General features: G+C 40.5%; 1 protein-coding gene across 3 annotated transcripts in view; it reads right to left on the reverse strand.

Annotated features, from left to right (window-relative positions):
- The window catches only part of RTN4 (reticulon 4), a 97050-nt gene that overhangs the window by 18333 nt on the left and 54936 nt on the right, over positions 1 to 23781 (reverse strand). For 2 of the 3 annotated variants that reach the window (XM_065402226.1, XM_065402228.1), the window contains one exon: positions 1812 to 2019. In XM_065402226.1, the coding sequence (XP_065258298.1) occupies positions 1812 to 2019 (208 nt within the window). Of the gene's footprint in view, positions 1 to 1811; positions 2020 to 15236; positions 15311 to 23781 lie in introns of those variants that run through there. The other variant, XM_065402227.1, reaches the window with a different exon arrangement.

Genomic DNA, 23781 nt, shown 5'->3' on the forward strand with positions numbered 1-23781 from the left:
CCACAGATGCATTTTTCCTGATCTGACTGCACTGTAACATTACCCCTTCTTAGAGTTTTCACCCACCTTAATTTAAAGGACAAGCTTATTGCAGGCAGCTGTTGGCTTTTAGGGGGGTGGTGTGGACTGGCCACCTCTGTAAGCATTTACAGAGTGCAGTTGAGGAGATTCCAAAGGGGAAGCCAGACCAGCTGCCTCAGCAAACCTCTCTTGCCTTGGTTTTGAAGGAATGGAAGGGAGGGAGGGAAGGGAGAACTGACCCTGAGAGTCCCTTCCACTGGAAGGCTACATCTGTCCTCATGGAGGAGAGGTTTTAAAAACTATCACATATCAATGTTATCTGGAAAAGAGAATTGGCAATAGCACAAAAAAAGCAGCTGAAGAAAAGTAAACTGGGAAAATAAAGGAGGAGAAAAGGAGACTGAACCATATTTTGGAATGGAGAGGAGGAAAGCAGTTGCTGGATGGTGTGGCTGGTTGTGAGATTAAGAAACATGCACTCTTAATTATTTTAATGCATTAATGTGAAGTTTACATCTCTAAAGACATAATTCTACAGTAGGTGCACTACTATGGCCTATATGAACCCAATAGTAATAGCAAAGCTCCCTGTCTTTCTACACCACACGAACTATGCCCATGCCACATTCTTGGGAGTGGGCACAGTTATTATTTAACAAGTTAATCATTGATTCTCTTGGGGATTTCAATGAACTCAGTCATCCACGTTTTCAAAATTGACCCTAATTGTTCACAGTTTTCTTCATTAGAGTCCAAGTTTTCAGATTTATCCACTGATCAGGTCACAATGAACCCAGATATTGCATCTAACCAATTGCTTATAATCCAACCAAATAGACTCATTTAGAATGTTGCTGCATTATTGCACATTCATGCTAGCATAGTAAGAGTTAAGCATGCTATTGAGAAAGGATTTCAGAAAGAGGTATATAACAAAATGTGAATAATTAGCAACCGAACATACCTTGTGCTGTATTTACTAATCTTTACCAAACCACAAATTGCTTTACAGGTATCAAGTATGACATTTTCAGTGGTTTAGTACCTGATGTCAGGGCATATTTGAAGTGCTGAATCAAGTATTAATGTGTAAGTAAGTTCAATGAACCAAACTGAAATAAATACCGTATATATTTGTTCATAAGCTGAATATTTTGGTAAAAAAGTGACGCATCAAAGAGTGGGGGTTGGCTTATAAACAGGTCTACACCAAAATTTGATGATTTTAAACTCTATGGAATCATTTAATTGAATATCTAATACATTGTCATTTTGTTTACCTGCAGCATCTGCAGGCATGGAGCCCCTCAGCTCCCTGTGGCCACGGTTCGCCGTTCCCAGCCAATGAGGCTTACCTTAACGGGCCGGGAGTCAAAGTTTGCCAACCCCTGAAATATAGGGTCGGCTTATGAGAGGGTCATACAGTTTTTGCTATTTTTAACCTAACCATCTTGGGGGGTCGGCTTATAAACAGCCTAATGAACGAATATATACGGAATATAAAGTTTTACAGTGCTACTGGAGTCTGTCTTGACTTTTTGAAGAAATACACTACGCCAGACAGTCTTAGTTCATTTTTATTACCATTTCTTGTGTCCATTCTATGAAATTATTTTGTGAAAATCCCAATCATGTTTGAGAGTAGCTACAGTTGAGAGAGATAGATTGTACAGTATTGAGGCTGTTTTACATTGCCATGCACTGATACCGTATATATATTCAAATGCAGTTAGCTGAATCTGTAGTGCTATTCCAACAACCACGTATTTGGTATTAAAGAAAAATCTCACCTAAATGGGTGGCCTTCATCGGACTTTTGGATTGCCTGGATAACTCCCTTGTATATCCTGAAGCTGATCGTCACAGAAAGAAGGGCCAAGGCAATGTAAGCTGTCACACTCACAATGCTGAATACTGTTAACGAAAGCATCAGGAACAAGCTGGCACCAAACACCACTCCTGTCTTCTTAATGTCTCGCCAGTAAAGGAGGTCAACAACTAAAAGTTAAAAGGACTGAAATTAGAATACAAGACCTCTTACATACATACGACAAGTGTATATTTGTTTTATCTGAATATGACATCTTAAAAAATTGAACCCAGTATCTCATATTTCTACATTATTAGAAGTTTCTAATTATAAACAATAAGCATTCTGGGAAGAGTTAGAACTGGTTTTACACTAGACTCTGGATTGTTGGAATTACCCAAAATGCATTTGCTAAAATTCAAGTGCAGTTCTGCCCTGAAAAGAGACTACATCAAAATGAAATCTTAATTAATCTGCTCTTCGTGAGCATTCCAAGCCATACTTGCTCACATCAGTGACAAGTTTTTACTGCTTTTTATTCCTGTACCTCTGTGCACCCAACAGCTAAGAGAGATTCTATTTTTCTTGAGGCTAATCAACAGAATTGTTTACTGAATTCGAAACCACTACACCTGTGTAAACCCAATGATGGCAAGTGCACACATATCACTGAGGGCAGCATTTTAAGACAATGGGGCTGGTTACACAAATATAACTGAAGGCATAATTGGGCTTGCATAACCTTTTCTACTGGTGATGATGATGCAAAGTTAGGAACAATCATGGAAATGTAGGACGGGACCTTGAGAGAACCCAGTTTGATTTCCAATCAAAGCTAAATTTGCAGGCCAATGATGGGCAAAATGTTTATTTGTAAACTGAGCATATATTTTCTATATAACCATAGAAACACAGGATGCCATTTTTAGTATTACTGTTCAAAGATTTACCCAAAGAGCAATTAGTCTGGTCACTGGGTTAAAATATCAAGTTTCCTCTTTCTGGGTTTGAGTCTGCTGCATTTTTAAGTGAAGTATCACAGATTTAGTGAGAACCTCCATTGTAGCATGCAGGAGTATTTGATCTAACTGGGTTTTATACACTTCTCAATGCTATGTAATGGGAAACGGTCATGGGTGAGTTTTGAGTTGCCTAACTTCACAGCTGATTTCCCTCTCCATCAATAGTGAGTATATAAAATTTATTAGATACAGAGCTCAATATAAAAAAAGGTAAAAGAAAAAAGCTTTATTAGCATTATAAATAATGTTAGCTAGTTATCTAGTCTTTTCAAAATGTGAAGCACTACTATGTTTATTATCTGTTCTAAAACCACCAGGACATCTGTTTATCTTCCTGAATTTGGTTGTGTTAAGCTTTATGTGAGCTTAGCACTCCAATAGCATCTTGTCTACCTTAAGAATTTTACTCTAACGACAAAACAACCACAATCCAGAACAAATCCCTATATTAATTCAGAACACGATAAGCAGTTGAAATAACATGGGGTTGTATGTATAATCTGACGGAAATTTGCATGCACTAGCTTTAAATAATTATGTGCTACCTTAGGGCCAGATTCCGCTAATACCTGTGTAGACATAACTTTACTATCATACATAGTCCCATTAAAGCCAATAGAATTATTCATACAAGTTCACATGCATAAGCTTTTTTGGAACTGAAGCCTTCCTTTCAACATTATGAAATTATTTCAATACAAGATTTGAACTAATCAGCTGGTGTTGGAAAGCAAGAACTCTATGCTTTGAAACTTCTAAAAATATTGACAATTTTCATATATATGTACAATAGCTTCATTGTCATGATTTTTTTATTTTAAGATCTGCATTAATAGTGTGTCATTGTCTCTTTATAGGGCCAGTTTGTAACAGTGGTAAAGGACTACATCTGCACAGTTAAAAATTATAACAAGTGTAATGGCAATAATTCAGCAATCATGAAAATTCCCAGTAACATTCACTGGAAAGGGAGATATTCTAAAATTGGGGTAGTCCGTGAGGGTCCATTTGTATAGTGTCTTCCAAAAAACTAGCGCCCTAGCTTCAAATACTTTGTTCATTAATGACTGAAGATTGGTGACTTCGATGTACTCCCTTCTTTCATTTGGACCTGGAACTGTATTTTCATTTTACATTTCCCCCACATACACTCTGCCCTGTCCCATTCAAAATGAGAAGTACCATATAAGCCCCAATGCTAATCCCACATGTATACACTATTGCAAAATGAAACAGTAAACATTCTAAAAAAATTCAATGTTGTAAAACAATTACAAAATTGAATTGTAACTTTTAGTCCATGTGACTGATAAAAGGTAAAAGCTGCTTTAAATTCCCCCACACCTCCAAGAGAAGGTAATTTAGAAAATCCAAACTGTATATTAGTGAAAACAGTGTGCTGGCTTTAAACACAGTATACCCACAAAAGATAAATATACTCAGGGACACTCCAAACAGTATCCTTCCTTATGCTAATTGTGTTTGCTTAAATTTACACTTGTGTAAACTACAATTACAGCCCTTCAACGTAAGTATTCCAGGCCTAATCTAAAGCAAGTGCAGCTGTCTACATATGGTAAGCATGAATTGTCATCTGGCACATCTAAAAATAGTACTGCTAGCATCCATGCCTCACATGCAGAACGCATCCAATTACATTTTGCCTTTAACGCAAATGCCGTGATAAGAGGCTGATTGCTGAATTCTCGGAAGCCTTTCCTATCACAGGTTCTTATTTTTAAGGCTGAACAGTTTCAATAGCTGTTTTTGTCACAAAAACAAGCGCTTATATATTTGACCTGAAAATCCTCTCTCAAAAAGTAAATGAGCCACAAGAAACTGTTTTTGTCTTTTGAACAAATTAAAAGCCTCAGGATTCACAAGAGAGTTTTAAATTCATGTATATATATTAAAACAAAAAAGAACTAACCAATTTTGGCATCCATCTTGAGTTTGCCTGCATGCACCCAGATCTTGTACAGCTGACAAGCCAGAACCTTTTCACTTCCGGCTAGGGTATTCAAAGGTCAACTGATATACGCAACTGCCTGCCGTCTCACTACTACAGTTAGAAGCTTCACAGACTAACACAGAATGCTTTAAGTGTTCAGCCAATAGCTGTTTCTCCAGTAAGTCCTCGGAATGCAGTTAAAGTATTAAAAAAAAATAAAAAAAAATAGATATTTGCAACTGAATTGGACAAGTAAACATTCTACATCTAGCGTAAAAAAGATTTCAGGGCCAAATAAAGATTCTATTTAGAAAAAAGGAATGAACAAAGAAAGGACAAAATCACATCCCATTTAAGAGACTGAATGCATTTCTCAAATACCCTCCTATAGTCTAACAGTTAAGTTGAAATTCTTGATGACTGTTTCATTCAAATACCAGTTAAAAAAAAAATTTCACAGCTGCAGACAACTGCCATTTTTCGGCCTGATTTTACAATTGCTAGTGTACTAGCATGGGAATCTATTAAGAAGCGCTGAACATCTGCAGCTTTAGGGTGCAATATTTTTGTCAAATCAACCATCTACAATACGTATTATGATAGTACCTTATATGGGCACATTCTTATGAAGGTCTTATGTTACCCCTTACTATAGCATCATTTTCCAGTAAGGCAAATTAAAACTTAAATATATACATGAATTCCAAAATGTTAGGCTTTCTGCTTAAAAGACCATTAGAAAAAAATAGATGTAAAAAATAAAGCTGCTGTTTTTATTTAAACCAGGGGTATCCAAACAGGCTAGAGAACAAATATGATCGGGCCATTTGTGGGCTAGAAGCTTGGCCATCATGCCTTCTAGGCTTGGCTGCCTCATTCTGCTTCTGAGGAAGTACCACACAGGTTTTCATAAATTGCAGCATCTTCTGTGAAAAGCATTAGACAGTCAAAGCCAAGAAAGAGCTACCAGCGAGGGATCAAAGTAGCTGCAAAAGAGAGGCAGACAAGAATGAAGAAGCAGGACCGTGCCACTTCCTCTATGGGCTACTTCACAGGATTTTGCAGGTTACCGAGGCCTAACCTTGGTTTAAACCAATATTTACCAATAAAACCATTCACAAAAAATTAAGCCAAGACAACAGTGACTGCAAGATGGTGGTGAGTTTTGCGACTGTACCAGAAAGAAACTGATCTCATTGCCCCTTTCACTGAAATGAAAGCCTTCGGTCTAGTGCTGCTCATATTTAAATTAAGGGATGGATACATACATTAGCAAAATGTGTGCATTGATAATAGTTATAAGAGCACTCACCTTGAATTGTGTTATAACCTGATTTGCTCCTGGCTCTGAATGGGACAAGATGACTTTAAACCATATAACAAAATCACGGTACATTTCTGATCTTTACTGTTCTGCGAGGATCTGTCTGTGTTACAATTACTAGGAAATCAGAGGATCTAGCTACAACACAATTCCATCTGTATTCCAGATGAGATCTTATTCATCTTCCATAATGGGAATAAAGCAATCAATGTTGCAGAAGACAGTTAAAGTCCCTTCTATACTGCAAGTTGGAACAGTGTTGTAACCAGATCCCCAGCTCAAATGTAATTATGATGTAGACAGGCCCTAAAATGATTCAACAACACTGCTCTACAGCCAAAATGCTTCTGAAATAAATGTAGTCAAACTTTACTAATTCTGGGTCACTGAGAACGAAAATGATGCTTAAAATTGTTGATTGGCTCTAGTTTTCAAGATATGCTATTGGGTCAGTATATACGACCCTTGACTTGGGAATGGCGGAGGATAAGTGAGTTATAAAGGGAAGGGATCTCAATTTAAACCAGAAATGACTAAAATACATCTTTGACTGGATCTATGAATAAATCTATGACTGGGTTTGGACAGTACTTGCTTTTTAGGCAAAACAATGAATGATGCAATCTGAAGCTGGTATTGCGTCATACATGATATGAATTGCATCATGTTATTCCTAGAAGTCATGGATGATGCAATCATAATGAAGCTTACATCACTCTGCTGAACAAATTGCCCTATATCAGCTCTAGAAATCATACAGTGTCGTGCTCTCTTATTTGTCAATGTTTGATTTTGCAAAGGGACATTTCTGTTTAGCCAAAGTGAGCAGAGATGCCTCGTACTTGTGTGAACAGTGCAGATAACTTCTGCTATGTTTGTGGTGAAGTGACTTTTGCATCACAAAAGCGCAGTATAACCACTATGGTTAAGAAAGCCTATCACCTTTATTTTGGCTGCAAAATTGGAGATCAGGACAAGAGGTGGGCCCCACACATATGCTGCAACACTTGTGCAACAAATCTTCGCCAGTGGTTGAACAGGAAAAGGAAATCTATGCCTTTTGCAGTGCCAATGATTTGGAGAGAGCCAACAGATCATACCAGCAATTGTTACTTCTGCATGGTACCTCCAGTTGGGAAAGGTGTGTCAAAGAAGAAAAAGTGGACTGTGCATTATCCAAACACTCCATCAGCTATACGCCCAGTACCCCACAGAGAAGGATTGCCGGTTCCTGATGCACCAGAATCATTCTCACTTGAGTCAGACGAGGAAGAGGATGAAACTTCTGGTCCTGAACCATCAATGTCACAGGACCCACATTTTCTCCCATCCTCCTCCTCTGAACTACACCTCATAACACAAGGTGAACTGAATGACCTTGTCAGGGATTTGGAACTACCCAAGAGTAAGGCAGAGCTGTTGGGCTCCAGACTACAGTGGAATCTCCTGGCAGGTGATGTTAGGGTTTCCATGTTCCGTGACCGTCAAAAGGATCTTGTCCCATTCTTCTTCATGGAAGGTGATCTTGTAGCCTGCAACAACATCGATGGTGTGATGGCAGCCCTCAACATCGTTCACAATCCAGATGAGTGGAGACTGTTCATTGATTCATCGAAGACGAGTCTTAAAGCTGTTTTACTGCATAATGGCCATGTTTTGCCATCAATTCCAGTTGGTCATGCAGTCCATATGAAGGAAACCTATGACAACATGAAACAACTTTTGAGGTGCATAAACTATGACCAACATCAGTGGCAGCTTTGTGGCGATTTGAAGGTTGTTGCTCTCTTGCTTGGTCTGCAGACTGGATACACAAAGTACTGCTGTTTTCTCTGCGAATGGGATAGTCGTGCAAGAGATTCCCACTACATCAAGAAAGATTCGCCACTCCGACAGTCATTGGAGCCTGGGAGGAAAAGTGTTCAGCATCCACCACATGTTGAATCAAGGAAGATTTTGTTACCACCCTTACACATCAAGCTGGGTCTGATGAAGAACTTTGTCAAGGCCATTGACAAAACACAAGCAGCTTTCAAGTACCTTCGTGGAAAATTTCCAAGGTTAAGTGAAGCTAAGATAAAGGAAGGTGTCTTTGTTGGTCCTCAGATTCGTGAACTTCTTCGAGATGATGCATTTGACCATGCACTGCGTGGCAAGGAAAAGATGGCATGGAAAGCCTTCCAGTTAGTGGCAATAAATTTTCTCGGAAACAACAAGGCAGACAACTACAGGTTGTTGGTGGAAAACCTCCTCAAGGCATACAAAAGCCTTGGTTGCAACATGTCACTAAAGATACATTTTTTGCACTCTCATCTAGATTTTTTTCCACCGAACTGCGGAGCAGTGAGCGACGAGCACGGCGAGCGATTTCACCAGGACATTGCAACAATGGAGAAACGCTATCAGGGCAAATGGAGCCCATCAATGCTTGCAGACTATTGCTGGACAGTGACAAGAGATGCTCCATTTAATGAATACAAGAGACAAGCCAAGAAGCGCCGAGTAGACACTGAATAGGACTAAACTGTGTACAGAATAGTTTTTTGCCTTTTGTTTCATAATAAATTTTATTTATATCACCCTTTTGCTGATTTTTAAAGTGTTACATAAACAGGACAGGTGAAATATTATCATGTAAAGCAACCATAAACATATGAAAAGACCTAGGTTTACAATTTATGATTAAAACTCTACTATCTACACAATATACATAGACATAAAATGTAAAAACTTAAATATCTTAGAAACAGTAGCCAATCAGTTGTTTTAATTGTCGTATTTGAATTCAGCACATCAAAATACATAATAAATAGCATATTTTATCTCTGAAGCAGACGACTTCTCAAAAATTGTAGACCAGTGTAATATGGTAATGTATGGCTTCGTCCAATCAGCTACAAAACTCCACTCTGTTGACCTATGACCTTGTCTCATGTCCCATGATTGATTTTAAGCTTGCTGTAAGTGGAATGACACCATAGGGGTACACTCAAAATGTTGTAGTGTAGACTGGCCCTTCTATTATGGGCTTATCTACTCAGGGACATCCAGGAAAATTAATCCAAATTAACTAACGGTGTGAATTTGAAGTGGATACATTAAACTGCAGTGGATACATTAAACCCTGGTGAATACCCTCATTCAGAATTCAAGTGAATTAACACCACTTGAATTCTGAACAGCAGCATCCACATGGGGATTTAATGTGGTTCAAAGAATCATGTACAAATTAACACCTTTAGTTAATTCAGATTAATTTTCCTGCCTGTTCCCATGTAGACAAGCCCTGAGAAGCAGCACTAAACTCACGGACATTTGCTCTGAGAGCATTGTAAAGTCAAAGAGGCATATTTCTCCTAGAGCTCATTGCAGGGATCAAAAGTAATGCAACACGTCATCCACACTGACGCCTGGGCGTTTCAGCCAGGGTGCAGCAAGCTTTATGCTTTCTCGTGAATTACCAGGAACGAACCAGCTGCAGAGTCCAGGCACTCTATGTGCCTTGCCAGTGTAGACACCTCAGGAGTTAAAGCACATTAAAGTAGCCCCGGGCGCCCTAACTTGCAAGTGTAGCCAAGCCCATAGGCTTTTGATACTGTCTCACATGACCTTCTCATAAACAAGCTAGGGAAATACAACCTAGGTGGAGCTACTATAAGGTGGGGGCATAAGTGGTTGGAAAACCATTCCCAGAAAGTAGTTATCAGTGATTCACAATCAAGCTGGAAGAGCGTAACGAGTGGGGTCCCACAGAGACCAGTTCTGCGTCCAGTTCTGGGTCCAGTTCTGTTCAATATCTTCATCAATTATTTAGACAAGGGCATAGAGAGTACATTTATAAAGTTTGTGGACGATACCAAGCTGGGAGGGGTTGCAAGTGCTTTGGATGATAGGATTAAAATTCAAAAATGATCTGGACAAACTGGAGAAACAGTCTGAAGTAAATAGGATTAAATTCAATATGGACAAATGTGAAGTACTGTGATTAAAAAAAACCTGAATTTTTGAGCATATGAATATTCATTACTTAGTCCTCAGACAACTTTAAGGACTGGTATACCCCCAGTTTTTGTATCAGTGTAATCCCACCTGTTTAGAAAGTGAGATATTATAACAGTACAACCTACTAGTGTGGATGCAGTTAGGCAAATTTACCTAAATAAACTATGTAGGTGTAACTGCATCACTGCTATACCTATATCGCCTTGTAAACCCATAGAATTATTGCAGTACACAAACTGTCTAGACCTGCCCTAAATTCAGCTGAGTTTTGCTAGCATGTTCTGGCTTAAACTGAAAATCCCAGGTACAATGAAGCTTCTAAATGTTCTCTAGTTTTAAATTTGATCTTTCCAGGCAAATAAGCTTAAAAACTCCCCACTCAAAACAAACAAACAAACAAACAAAAAACACGCAGGTGGGTATGTCAAAAGATATATTTATTTTGGGACCAGACTACTGGTCTAACCAGTTTTTGGACTTCGCTGCATATTTTGCAGAGCCTGGAATACTAGAGGAAAGCAGGATAGAAACACATGTCCCTTGTAAAGTGAGATATCTCCATCTCCTGTAGCAAACCTTATCATGAACAGCACTAACAGGTTTCAAGAACCTTACCTTTACCCAGTCCTTAAAAGCAATGACACAGGACGTATAGTTGAAAAAGCAGAGTAAAATGGAAGTGATTTGTCAACCTGCTTTTCCCAGCTCACTTTGTCTCCCTAATTTGATTCGTACATGCTGACCAAGCTCTAGCTAAAGCTGAACTACTGCGTCAGCTGTGCCATCCATAGCAAGGAGTTGAAGAACTGTTTCTGGGAGGCCTGAAAGGACCATGCCCCTCTGCCCAGATTCAGACCTGCTTGTGCAACACCGAGACCTCCCCTCAAGCCCATGTAAGGAGATTGTGCTGAAAATGTAGTTTGAAATGTTATGTAAATAAATGACTTTACATCTAAAAAAAACAAACACAAATTTGTGGGTATGGGGTTTTTGTTTTGTTTTACACAAAAATTACTATACTAGTATAATTAAAGCAGTACAACTTCCCCAGTGTGGATGCAGTTATATCAGTATAAGAGTGCTTATACTGGTGTAGCTTGTGCTTACAGGAAGGGAAATAAGACATACTGCTATAACCGTGTCCACACTACTGTTGTAGTGGACTGCACCAGTATGACTATTTAGGGGGTAAGGAGGGGAAAAGGTCACACTGCAAGTCTCGTGATATTTGGTGTTTTTCTTAGAGCCCCATATTCTGGAATGATTACATGCGAGTCTCAGCATTCATTTAGAAAAAGAGGGCAGGGGAGAGGAAAAAGTAAGTTTCCCATGGTTGCGGGAAAAAACTTGAAAACATGGCCTGGGAGTACCCTAAAGACTCAAAAATTTGAAGGCAAATGAAAAAAACAAAACAAAATTTTTTTAAGGAAGTCTTTTTTTTTTTTTTTTTTTGCCTGACACATGGAGTTTTGAATGCTTGAGGTGGGCAATACTGTTTACTATATAACCTAAACATTGCAAATGATACTAGTAAGGATTTTCCATGCTTTATAAATTTTGAACCTCTAATAAAAGACTTAAAAACTGGAAGTTATGACCTGACTGAAGGTTTTTTCCTCCCTTATCCACATATGTATGCGCAGGTGGTTATTGTAGGGTACCTCGTGGGTGTGAGGCAGCTGGCATATATTGGGAGGGAGGGGGAACAATCCAAAACCCATATGAACTTGGAAAGCCAGTTATAAAAATAGTCAAATTTGGACATACCAGTACCAACCTTAAGAAGTTATTTCTTTGAGTTTGTAGATCTAAAAAGCTTATCAACAGGACAAAATCTGAAGCTCTCACATACAAATAGGACTTAAATTCTTCTAAATGATTCAGAGAGATTCAGAAGAGTGATTGCAGATTGGTGGTTACTGGACAAAGGTCACACTATTTTAAGCCTAACTACTTATTTATCTAAAACTATTGTAGATTATGCTGGCAAATTCTGAAATTTAGTCATAAAAATAATTATTTGTGATCCAGTAAGAAAGATTGTAAACAATCAATGTTTTAAAGCATACAATATAAATAGACTATAAAAAGAGAACGTCTGCTGTACTGTGCTTCTCCCTAGTACTCATTAAATGACTAAATTACATGGGTGCTAGGATGGCTTCCCAATATGTCAACCTCTTCATGGGCCATCTTGAAGAAGAATTTCTGGACAAATGCACCATGAAACCAATGATATATCTGAGATACATCAATGATATTTTCATCCTCTGGACAAACGACCTAAACAGATTTCCATCATAACTTCAACAACCATCACACTGATCCATTAAACTCTCTCTAGAACACTCTCACACTAGCACCAACTTCCTGGACACCATGATCATCTCCAATGATGGAACCCTACAGACAACTATGCATAGAGCCCTACCAAATTAACGGCCATGAAAAACGCATCACGGACCATGAAATCTGGTCTTCCCCTGTGAAATCTCATCTTTTGTGTGCTTTTACCCTATACTATACATATTTCACAGGGGAGACCAGTGTTTCTCAAATTGCGGGGGGGGGGGGGGGGGGGGAGGCGTCACAAGGTTATTTTACGGCGAGGGTCCAAGTATTGCCATCCTCACTTCTGCGCTGCCTTCAGAACTGGGTGCCTGGAGAGTGGCGGCTGCTGACTGAGGGCCCAGGTCTGCAGACAGCAGCACAAAAATAAGGGTGGCAATACCATACTATGCCATTCTTACTTCTGCACTGCTGCTGGCGGTGGTGCTAAAGGTAGCAGTACCGCAACCCCCCCCACCCCCCCCCCGACAATAACCTTGCGACCTCACACACAACTCCTTTTTGGGTCAGGACCCCTACAATTACAACACCGTGAAATTTCTATGATCATCAACATCCCCCACAACACAACTCTCAAGATCCGTAGGTCCTACACATGCCTATCACATGTGGTGTACCTCATCCAGTACACTAAATGCCCAAATAACAACTGTGTGGGTGAAACTAGACAATCACTATGCTCTTAAATGAACTCACACAGAAAAATGATAAAAAACAAAAACACCATATCATCTGTGGGTGAACACTTTTCACAAAGTGATCACTCTTTATCTGACCTCTCAGTCTTCATCCTCAAAGGAATCATCCTCAAAAGACAAGCCTGAGAACTTAAATTCTTAACTTTGCTAGACACTAAAAACATGGACTGGACAGAGATATTGGATTTATGGCTTATTACAATAATCTATAACACATTTAACTCCCCCCTCCTCCAGTTTCCCCCCCCCCTTTCACCTATATGACTGGACAGGTGTTAATAGGCCATGTCACCTTGAATGGTCCCTGTGATATTGCACTCCATATGTTTATGGAAATATGCTTATGAATGTGACTATAAAGTAACTGGAATATGCTTTATGCAAAAGATCTCTTGTAAGGTATCATTACAAAACTTATAATCTACTGAGTGTGTTCATCCTATTTGTATGAATGTATCATTCTTGAATCTGAAGCTAGAAATATGAAGTATTACTCTGAAGTCCTATTGTAATTATGCAAAGTGTGTGCCATTAATGGTCATTTCGAAACTTGATGGCTCCCATTGACCAGGACTATTGGTTGTAAATGGCTCTGTTTACTTGTAAGCCTTCCTGTGTTCCTGTAAGTCAGGCCAGAAAGAATTGAGGCTTGGGGTCTCACAGGACATGTGACCATGTCACCTGGTACTGGAATCCATCTTAAACCTGGTGGTTTTCCATTTAGAAGCAGGGGTGGGGACCCAGAGAGACAAAAGATTCCTGCCTTGGGCCAAAGCTATAAAAAGGGGATGGAACAGAACAAAGGGGGCTGCCAGTCATGAAAAATCCCCTAGTTACCACCTGAGCTGGAACAAGGACTGTACCGGGGAAAGGATTGGGCCCAGACTGAGAAGGAGTCTAGTCTGCGAAAGAAGCTTATTGGAACATCTCTGAGGGTGAGATTTTACCTGTAAACAGATTCTTAATGTATTAGGCTTAGACTTGCGTGTTTTGTTTTCTTTTGCTTGGTAACTTACTTTGTTCTGTCTGTTATTACTTGAAACCACTTAAATCCTACTTTTTATACTTAATACAATCACTTTTGTTTATTAATTAACCCAGAGTAAGTGATTAATACCTGGGGGAGCAAAGAGCTGTGCATCTCTCTCTATCAGTTATAGAGGGCGGACAATTTATGAGTTTAAGCTGAATAAGCTTTATACAGAGTAAAACGGATTTATTTGGGGTTTGGATCCCATTGGGAACTGGGTGTCTGGTTGCTGGAGATAAGTGACTTGCTGAGCAGTTTTTGGTTAAAGTCTGCAGCTTTGGGGGCGTGGACCAGACCTCGATCTGTGTTGTAGCAGACTAGCGTGTCTAGCTCAACAAGGCAGGGTTCTGGAATCCCAAGCTGGCAGTGGAAAACGGGCTCAGAGGTAATTCCAGCACGTCAGGTGACAGTCCAAAGGGGGTCTCTGTGACCGAACACGCCACAGTCCCTTAACATGTGTGTTAATTACTTAGGCTAAACAATATGTTCTATCCTGCCTTTAGCTGCAACACTTTGAGTACATTTTCCAGACCTGAAGAGCTCTGTGTAAGCTTGAGAATAAAAGGTATTACCTCACCCACCTTGTCTCTCTAATATCCTGAGACCAACACAGCATAGATTACACTTCACACAGACACACTTAATCTCATTAGATTAACAATTTGATTGCATTAACAATTAACAGGACTTAAAAACTTTGAAAGCAACATATTGGCTAAATCAGGGCTGCGTTGACATTTGTGCAGTACACACTGAACCAAGCTATTCTGTGCTATGCTAGGTAGGACTGCAAAAATCTAACCAGCTAAGATATTTGCAGTGTGTTATACAAGCTATTTTTCTTTTTTAAATAATTTTTGTTACTTTGTATTGGTCATCATTTATTCCTTTTACCCTAGACATTTAGCATTTTTACATACTTCACCATGTCTTACAACTTTAAAAATATCTATGCTACAAGTCTCATTTACTGAAAAATAAACCACAGCATGTTTAGCTTAATAAAAATGTTAAATAAACAGCAAATACCCTTATCTTTCCAACTGCTCAGCTGACTGTCCATCTCTCCTCACGATCTACCCTCCAGCTGTGATTATCAATTATGCATACCAATAGAATAGCTGCAATTGGAGAAATCTACAGTCTGAAATATGAAACATCAGTTTCCACAGAGGTCTGCAGTCTTGTCTGCTGCACAATTGCAGCAGGACTTAAGTCACATGACTGTCTTCTGGGTGTGAAGAAGACTGACGCAGTGCAATCTGTAACTAAGCTACTAATACTCCAGCACTAATTCTTCAGTTAAATCTCCTTAGTGTTGCAACCATTTTCTTGCTGCTAGTACCACACAGAACGAAGGGAGTGGGGAAGGTAGGGAAAGGAATCTCCAGTACAAAGGAAATCAGTTTTTCCTCAAAGCAGCTAGCCTAAACTTGAAATGTATCAATACTACAACATTACACAGAGGCTTTTGCAACAAAGCTAAACTACCTCAATCTTGCTTTTTTGTCACATTGCCAGAAGTTATAAAATTCATGCTCAGAGCAAGACTTCACCAGACAAACTCAAAATGGTTTGCTCTTGTGAAAAAATGGAAAGGTGAAAGTTTACATTTACATTTCTACAAAATCTGTCTTTCCCTTCCTCACACCTATGCAGATTTCTTTATAACCTTAATATTTTTGTCAACTATAGATTTCATTGTCCTTGGGAAAGTAGGAAATACGAAGTACTTTATCATTCTATCTACACCTCTAATGAAGTAGTTAAAAGCTCATAAAGAGACTGAAGGAAATCTCAATACCAGAAATACCTTCCAATAGCCTTAATCCTTAACTCATTCTTTATTTATACCTTATTTACTCCTGGGGGAATTCTGCGCCAAAAAATTAAATATTCTGCAAAATTCTGCATATTTTATTTGACAAAAAAGCCACAATATAATCATACCAGTTTCCATTATTTTGGTGATTCATTTCAAAATACCTGCCAGCAAGTATGTCTGTAACAATACAGATAACATAAAAGATTCAGGAAATATTTTTTGACAAATAGATTCCTTGCTAGGCATATTAATACAGAACTTTGAATAATAATTCATTTAAACTACAATAAAGAACCGTATTTCCCACCCCTTTCAGAAGCAGTGCAAAGGCTTGGGAGAGTCAGGGTTAATGGAGGAGCTGAGGGAGAGAGAAATAATTGCTGGGAAGGATCCTGGGTGTGAACTTGGAGGGTTGTTGGGTGTGGGTGGGAGAAGTATGGAACAGGGTTTTTTTGGGGGGTGGGAAGGAGGAGGAAGAGGGTTAGGGTTGTGACTAGGGTTAGGATTGTTAGGGAGCCTCCCCCATGCAGACCCTGGCTGACACCTAGCCTCTTTCATTCAGTCAGGCACATCTGCCCTCCCCCCATGTGTCCCTGCACCCCCACTCAGCCACCCCCTCTAGCATGTGTCCCTGCACCCACCTCCCCCGTCCCCATATGGTGCTGCCATCTCCCATTCAGCCCCCGCCCCAGTCTGTCCCGCCCCCAGCCCTTCTGAACCTAGCCTGTGACCCTCCAGGAGCCCCATGTGTCCCACGTTGTCCGTCCCCCCATACCCTGTGCCTCCTAACCTGGCCTCTTCTCTTCCCTATCCACAGCTGGGGCTGCTGCTGGGCAGGAGCAGCTGCTTTCTGTTATGGTGCCATAGCAGCCCATGGTGGGCAAAAAATGTAACGGCAGCACTTTTCTGTGGAGAAAAAAATTCTGCGGGGCACATGAATTCTGTGTGCGTGCAGTGGTGCAGAATTCCCCAAGAGTACTTAATGTAGACGTATTAGTGTAAAAAGGTTTTTCCTAACACATGTAAACAATCTTACAGCCAGTTATTTTACCAGCATGCAGAGATGCTCATGATTTTATCATACTTTGAGTTATTCTTAAAGCCCCCAATCCAGGAATCACAAATCTGAATTTTAAAAGTGAGTAAGTTTCTCCACATCCATTAGGGTTAGAAAAGCTTGAAAACATGACACAAATAAAACCTGAAGGCTCAAAATCCAGAAGAATCCCAAATATTTTAAAATGTTCATGGTTTTTTGCACTTGAGTCATGATTTCTGAGTACTTGGGTTTATCAATACTGAGCATGACAAGAAGTTCCCCAATGCTGTTTAGAAACATAGCTAAGACTTGATGTGTCATATTATAAAAACAAACCAGAAAGAGACGTTCATAAAATTATATCAAAGTGTGCTCTTGCGGCTGGTGCTAAATTAGTGATTTGCATCTTAATACTCAGCTTCCTCTGCAGAACGTGTAAATCTCTCGTATTGTAAAATGTTATCTTGCACAGACCAAGCTTATCAGAAAGCTACTCAAAGTAGTCCTAGACATGACTTTACACTGATTTGCACTCAGTTACTATGAATAAAATGCCTCTTGACTTTAGGTTTGCATCTGTAGTTTTAGACTTAATAGGCATAACAGACATCTAAATTTTATTCACTTTAACATTACCATAATCTTTATATTCACAGCTATATACATTCCCTCAGATCTTATCTTCAGTTACCAAACTGTAACTGAAGGTAGGCTGGTTACTACCAAAATGAGCTTTACCATCTTTTCCTGTTTTCCTCTCACTTGAAATGAACTTCGTTAAAAACCACCCTAAACTGACCCCTTGTTAAGCTTGACACGCATGGTGTGCAACAACTTCTCTTCAGCACTCAGGAACATTAGTCACCAACCAGCACACAGATTTTGCTGTTATCAGAGCCCTAGACCAACTATCTTTTTAGCCTGGAAGAAGGCAATTCCTAAATTCTTGCTTTCTGAAGTCAGATATAATTTTTTGTTGTTACTGCTATGTAAGAGCTAGGTATTATTATTATTATTATTATTATTATTATTATTTAAATGGTTTAACTCTTAAGCATGATAAAGCTGTACTCACTTTAGTGTCCATACAATTATTTATTTTCTGCTGCTGACACTTACCCTTCTCACCTACAGTAATTTAGAACAGATATAAACTTTATTAATCATTTAAAATTAATAAACAACCCTGATGCTGTGGGTATCTCTTGTAGCCAGTGGTAAAATTCTTGTAAGTGTACAATTAAAATCTGTCCCTTTTTCTCTCTTGTTCTTTGTGTTTTAATACACACACGACACAAAGAGCACACTAGGTGCACTAGAAGTCACTATTGCTTCATTAGCTTCCTGGACAGACCCTTCTCACTTCCTTACCCCTGTACTCAGATCTTTTCCTTTATTCTCTACATGTACAATATTTATTCCTCCCTCTCTTTGCAGTCATTTAGTCTAAATACTCTGTACAGTCAAATCTATGCCCCTCAGTAATTACTAATTTCAGACAGCTCTCCCCCCCACATACTTCCCATATACACGCAAAATGGATCTTAACACTTGAATTTTTATTATGGAATGATAGATGGCTATTAAATATTAATGTTAAAGTATATTTCAGCATCAAGACTTAAATAAAACAAAGATAGCTACTCAGTCAACAAGCAAATTATAAAGTAATGGCTTCAAGTACTACACATCTAAAACAGGTGCAACTTTGAGATTCACAACAGGTTCTCCTATTATACATAGCTACATTCTTTGAAAATTGCTCCCATGCTGCCATGAAGCTTCTGAGTCATAAGCTACTGACTAGCTCATCTAGAGCTGCTAGAATTAAAGTGGCATTTCTATACTAGAACAGTTCTTATGGCTTTCTTTTGCCATAATTTAGGGTGGGATTTTTACAAAGCATTCTGCATTGGACTAACTCTGCTCCCACTGAAGTTAAATGTAAAATGCCCACTGACTTCTCTGGAAACAGAGTTAGACCAACACTCAGTGCTTATGAAAATCCAAATGTTAATGTATACATTACCAAAAACTCTACAGCTTCTCAATCCTGCAACTATAGAATGTTTATTAATAAAGAGTCCTAAAGACCAGGCAGTGGTCTAGCCTTCTGCCTCTGGACAACTGTGATCCAAAATGTGTTTGGTCATCTAAATTAAGTCCTTAATTAAACTGTTTAACATTTCAAGACTATTTATCACAAAAGCCAGCATAAGGGGAAGCTGCTACTCAGGAGAGACCAAAAAGTAGAATAGCAGGGGTGATGCAGGTTGAAGTGAACTACCACAGAATGACTGCATAATGCTAAGTAATAGGCACTACTATTGGTCTCATTTCATAATTAAAATTCACAAAGTTTTCCATCCATAAGGAAATTCTGCAGATATGTACACTCAGAACAGTTTCAACGGAAAACACTTCTTCTGCTTCTTCATCTTAACTGAGAAGTGTCCTTTCACCTTTCAGCCAGTAGTAGAGGCAAGATAATACAAACTGAACGGCACTTAGAGCAGGAAAATTTTATCAGGATTGACTTAGGGCTGGTCTACACTGGGGGGGGGGGGGGGGGGGAATCGATCTAAGATACCCAACTTCAGCTATGAGAATAGCGTAGCTGAAGTCGATGTATCTTAGATCGACTTACCTCGCGTCCTCACTGCGCGGGATCGACGGCCGCGGCTCCCCCGTTGACTCCGCTTCTGCCTCTCGCCCTGGAGGAGTTCTGGAGTCGACAGGGAGCGCGTTCGGGGATCGATTTATCGCGTCTAGATGAGACGCGATAAATCGATCCCCGATAGATTGATTACTACCCGCCGATCCGGGTAGTGAAGACGTACCCTTAATGTAAAAATGTATTTCTCAAAAGCAATTTTGAAGCCTCTTCAGGGTTAGCTTTCTTTCAGTGATGGTACTGCTTAGGTGCAGGGCTGCTCTTTATGTTTGACTGTGCTACAGACTTGAGTATTTGAAATCAATGGAGATGAGTAACTGGATAACGTTGATACAAGGTAACATTTAGTTATTTCTCTTGCTTTGAGCTTCACATAAAATGATTTGGTTTTTAGTTATAGACTTGCACAAGGCAAGTATCATACTAGTGCTCTCATTATGTAAAAACAGATGTTTCATGATTTTTAACACAGTATCAGAGTGCATTTGGAACAGTTAAACAGCCTTTTTGGATTGCTGTTTAGTACTTTGATTTGGTCTGCAAATTAAGTTTTACTTCCTATGGACCAATATAATCGAGATTGAAGTAGTGGTATGCTGGCAGCATTTAGTATGAACTACATCCACATGCACCTGGCCAGGTTTAAGTTCACAAACAAGACACGCACACAAACCTACAAAAGCATTGAAATTCTTAGCTGGAAATTAAACCCAAACATTTTCAGAAACCGGTGCTTAAGTTAGGAACCTAAATAAGTGGTCGGATTTCCAGAAGTGCAAAAAACCCACGTCTCCCACTGACTTTCAACTGGCATTTATGATATTCAAAGCCTTTGTACGTTGTGTGTTTGGGGAACAGGAGGGCAGAAAGATTAAAAAATTAAAAACAATAACATCACTTAAGGGAAACACTACTGGTGTACAAGTATTTTTCATAAAACTATGTAAGTAAAAGCAGGTATTATTCAAATATACAGAGGGGTGAACGAAGTTTGGGAAACGGAAGAGGATCAAGAAATGTAACGGGCTTTTCATTTCCTAACTTCTAAGAGCATTTCAGATAAAGAAAGAAAACCAAAGCTATTTGACAATATCCTATTGAACTGCTCTGCTTAGGAGTTTGTCACGCCTTTGTATAGTACTGTGTTGAGTGAAAAATATCCACTAAATTACCCTTTTCATTTACAAACACTAGGTGGCACCAAACTCCTCATCTACAGATATTCCTCTCAATGTAATTGTTACATAGGCCTGGTCTACACTATGACTTCAATTCGGATTTAGCAGCGTTAAATCGAATTAACCCTGCACCCATCCACACAACGGAGCCATTTATTTCGAAATAAAGGGCTCTTAAAATCGATTTCTGTACTCCACCCCGACGAGCGGAGTAGCGCCAAAATCGATTTTGTCATTTCGAATTAGGGTTAGTGTGGCCGCAATTCGATGGTATTGGCCTCCGGGAGCTGTCCCAGAGTGCACCATTGTGACCGCTCTGGACAGCAATCTGAACTCGCATGCACTGGCCAGGTAGACAGGAAAAGCCCCAGGAAAATTGGAATTTCATTTCCTGTTTGCCCAGCGTGGAGAGCACAGGTGACCACAGATAGCTCAGCTCATCAGCACAGGTAACCATGCAGGCTGATAATTGAAAAAGAGCACCAGCATGGACCGTACGGGAGGTACTGGATCTGATCGCTATATGGGGAGAGGATTCAGTGCTAGCAGATCTTCGTTCGAAAAGACGAAATGCCAAAACTTTTGAAAAAATCTCCAAGGGCATGATGGAGAGAGGCCACAATAGGGACTCAGATCAGTGCCGCGTGAAAGTCAAGGAGCTCAGACAAGCCTATCAAAAAACAAAGGAGGCAAACGGTCGCTCCTGGTCAGAGCCGCAGACATGCCGCTTCTATGCCGAGCTGCATGCAATTCTAGGGGGGGCCGCCACCACTACCCCACCTGTGACCGTGGATTCCGGGTCGGGGATAGTCTCATCAGCTACACCTGAGGATTCTGCGGATGGGGAAGAGGAGGAGGAGGAGGAGGAGGAGGAGGAGGAGGACGAGCTTGCAGAGAGCACCCAGCACTCCGTTCTCCCCAACAGCCAGGATCTTTTTCTCAGCCTGACTGAAGTACCCTCCCAAGCCAGTAGCCAAGACCCTGACCCCATGGAAGGGACCTCAGGTGAGTTTACCTTTTAAAATATAAAACATGGTTTAAAAGCAAGCGTTTTTTAATGATTAATTTGCCCTGAGGACTTGGGATGCATTCGCGGCCAGTACAGCTACTGGAAAAGTCTGTTAACGTGTCTGGGGATGGAGCGGAAATCCTCCAGGGACATCTCCATGAAGCTCTCCTGGAGGTACTCCAAAAGCCTTGCCACAAGGTTTCTGGGCAGTGCAGCCTTATTCCGTCCTCCATGGTAGGACACTTGACCACGCCATGCTTGCAGCAAGTAATCTGGTATCATTGCCTGACAAAGCCTGGCAGCGTATGGTCCCGATGTTTGCTGGCATTCAAGCAACATCCGTTCTTTATCTTGCTGTGTAATCCTCAGGAGAGTGATATCGCTCATGGTAACCTGGTTGAAATACGGGAACTTAATTAAGGGGACAGAGGTGGCCGTTCCTACTGGGCTGTTTGCCTGTGGCTGAAAAGAAATCCTTCCCTGCAGTTAGCCAAGCACAGGGGGGCGAATTGGCCCTGAGCTTTTCGCGTTTGGCTAGCAGGGATCTTCCCCGTTACCAGCCACGCGGTCGGGGGAGGGGTACATTGATCATCCCAGGGAATTCATGGCGGGAGGGGGAGGCGGGGGGGTTAGTTTGGTTTCTGCAGGGATCTTCCCTGATACCTGCCACGCGGTGGGGGGAGGGATAAAGCGATCATCCCAGAGAATTGGAGGGGGGGGGTTTAGTTTGTTTTCTGCTGCTGAAGGTTAACAGGAAAACCGCAGCAGTCAACAGGCTTTGCTTGGTATGTGGGAAAGGAGGGCGCAGAAGCCGAAAGACAATGGCTTACCATGGCTGCCTGCAAGCTGAATTCTGTTGCCCGGACCTGCGTCTGTGATCTCTAACACCAAAGCCACAGGCACTCAATATTAAGATGGAAAATGCGACCTTGTACTGAAATCACATGTGCTATGTTATGTGAATAGTGTTTTTCACCATGAAAGAGTATAAGCATTGTTCTGTAAAATGTATCATTTTAAAAACTTCTCTTTTTTTCAACCCTCCCTCCAGCAGCTGCAAATTTTTCAAGCCTCCCTCCTCCGTCCCGAAGGCTATCTCAGATAAGGCGGCGTAGAAAGAGGACGCGAGACGACATGTTCACAGAAATAATGGAATCCACCCGCAATGAAAGAGCTCATTTGAATGAGTGGAAGGACACTGTATCTAAATTTAGGAAAGATGCCAGTGAACGTGAGGTCTTGAGGGATGCTCGAGATGAGAGGTGGCAGGCTGCAACGCTGGGGCTGCTGCGTGAGCAAACGGACATGCTCCGGCGTCTGGTGGAGCTTCAGGAACGGCAGCAGGATGACAGAGTGCCGCTGCAGCCGCTGTATAACCTCCCTCCCCCCTCACCATGTTCCATATCCCCCTCACCCAGACGTGTAAGAACGCGGAGTGGGAGGCTCCGTGCACCCTCCCACTCCACCCCAGTGGACAGCCCAACCAAAAGGCTGTCATTATATTGAATTTGTTCAGTGGCCTTTTACTTCCCTCCTATCCTCCTCCCAAACCTCACCCAGATTACCTTCTTGGTTCTCTCCCTATGTTTATAATCACTTAATAAAGAATACATGATTTTTAAACGATAGTGACTTTATTTCCTTTGAAAGAAAGCTGGGGGAACGGGGAGGGTGGGTTGCTTACAGAGAATGAATGAGTCAATAAAGGGGGCTGGTTTTCATGAAGGGAGAAACAAATAGAAATTTCACACTGTAGCCTGGCCAGTCATGAAACTGGTTTTCAAAGCTTCCTGGTGTGCTCTTCTAATCGCCCTGGTGTCTGGCTGCGCGTAATCAGCAGCCAGGCGAT

The sequence above is a fragment of the Emys orbicularis genome, chromosome 3 (genome assembly GCF_028017835.1).
Source record: "Emys orbicularis isolate rEmyOrb1 chromosome 3, rEmyOrb1.hap1, whole genome shotgun sequence".
NCBI classification, from domain to species: domain Eukaryota; kingdom Metazoa; phylum Chordata; order Testudines; family Emydidae; genus Emys; species Emys orbicularis.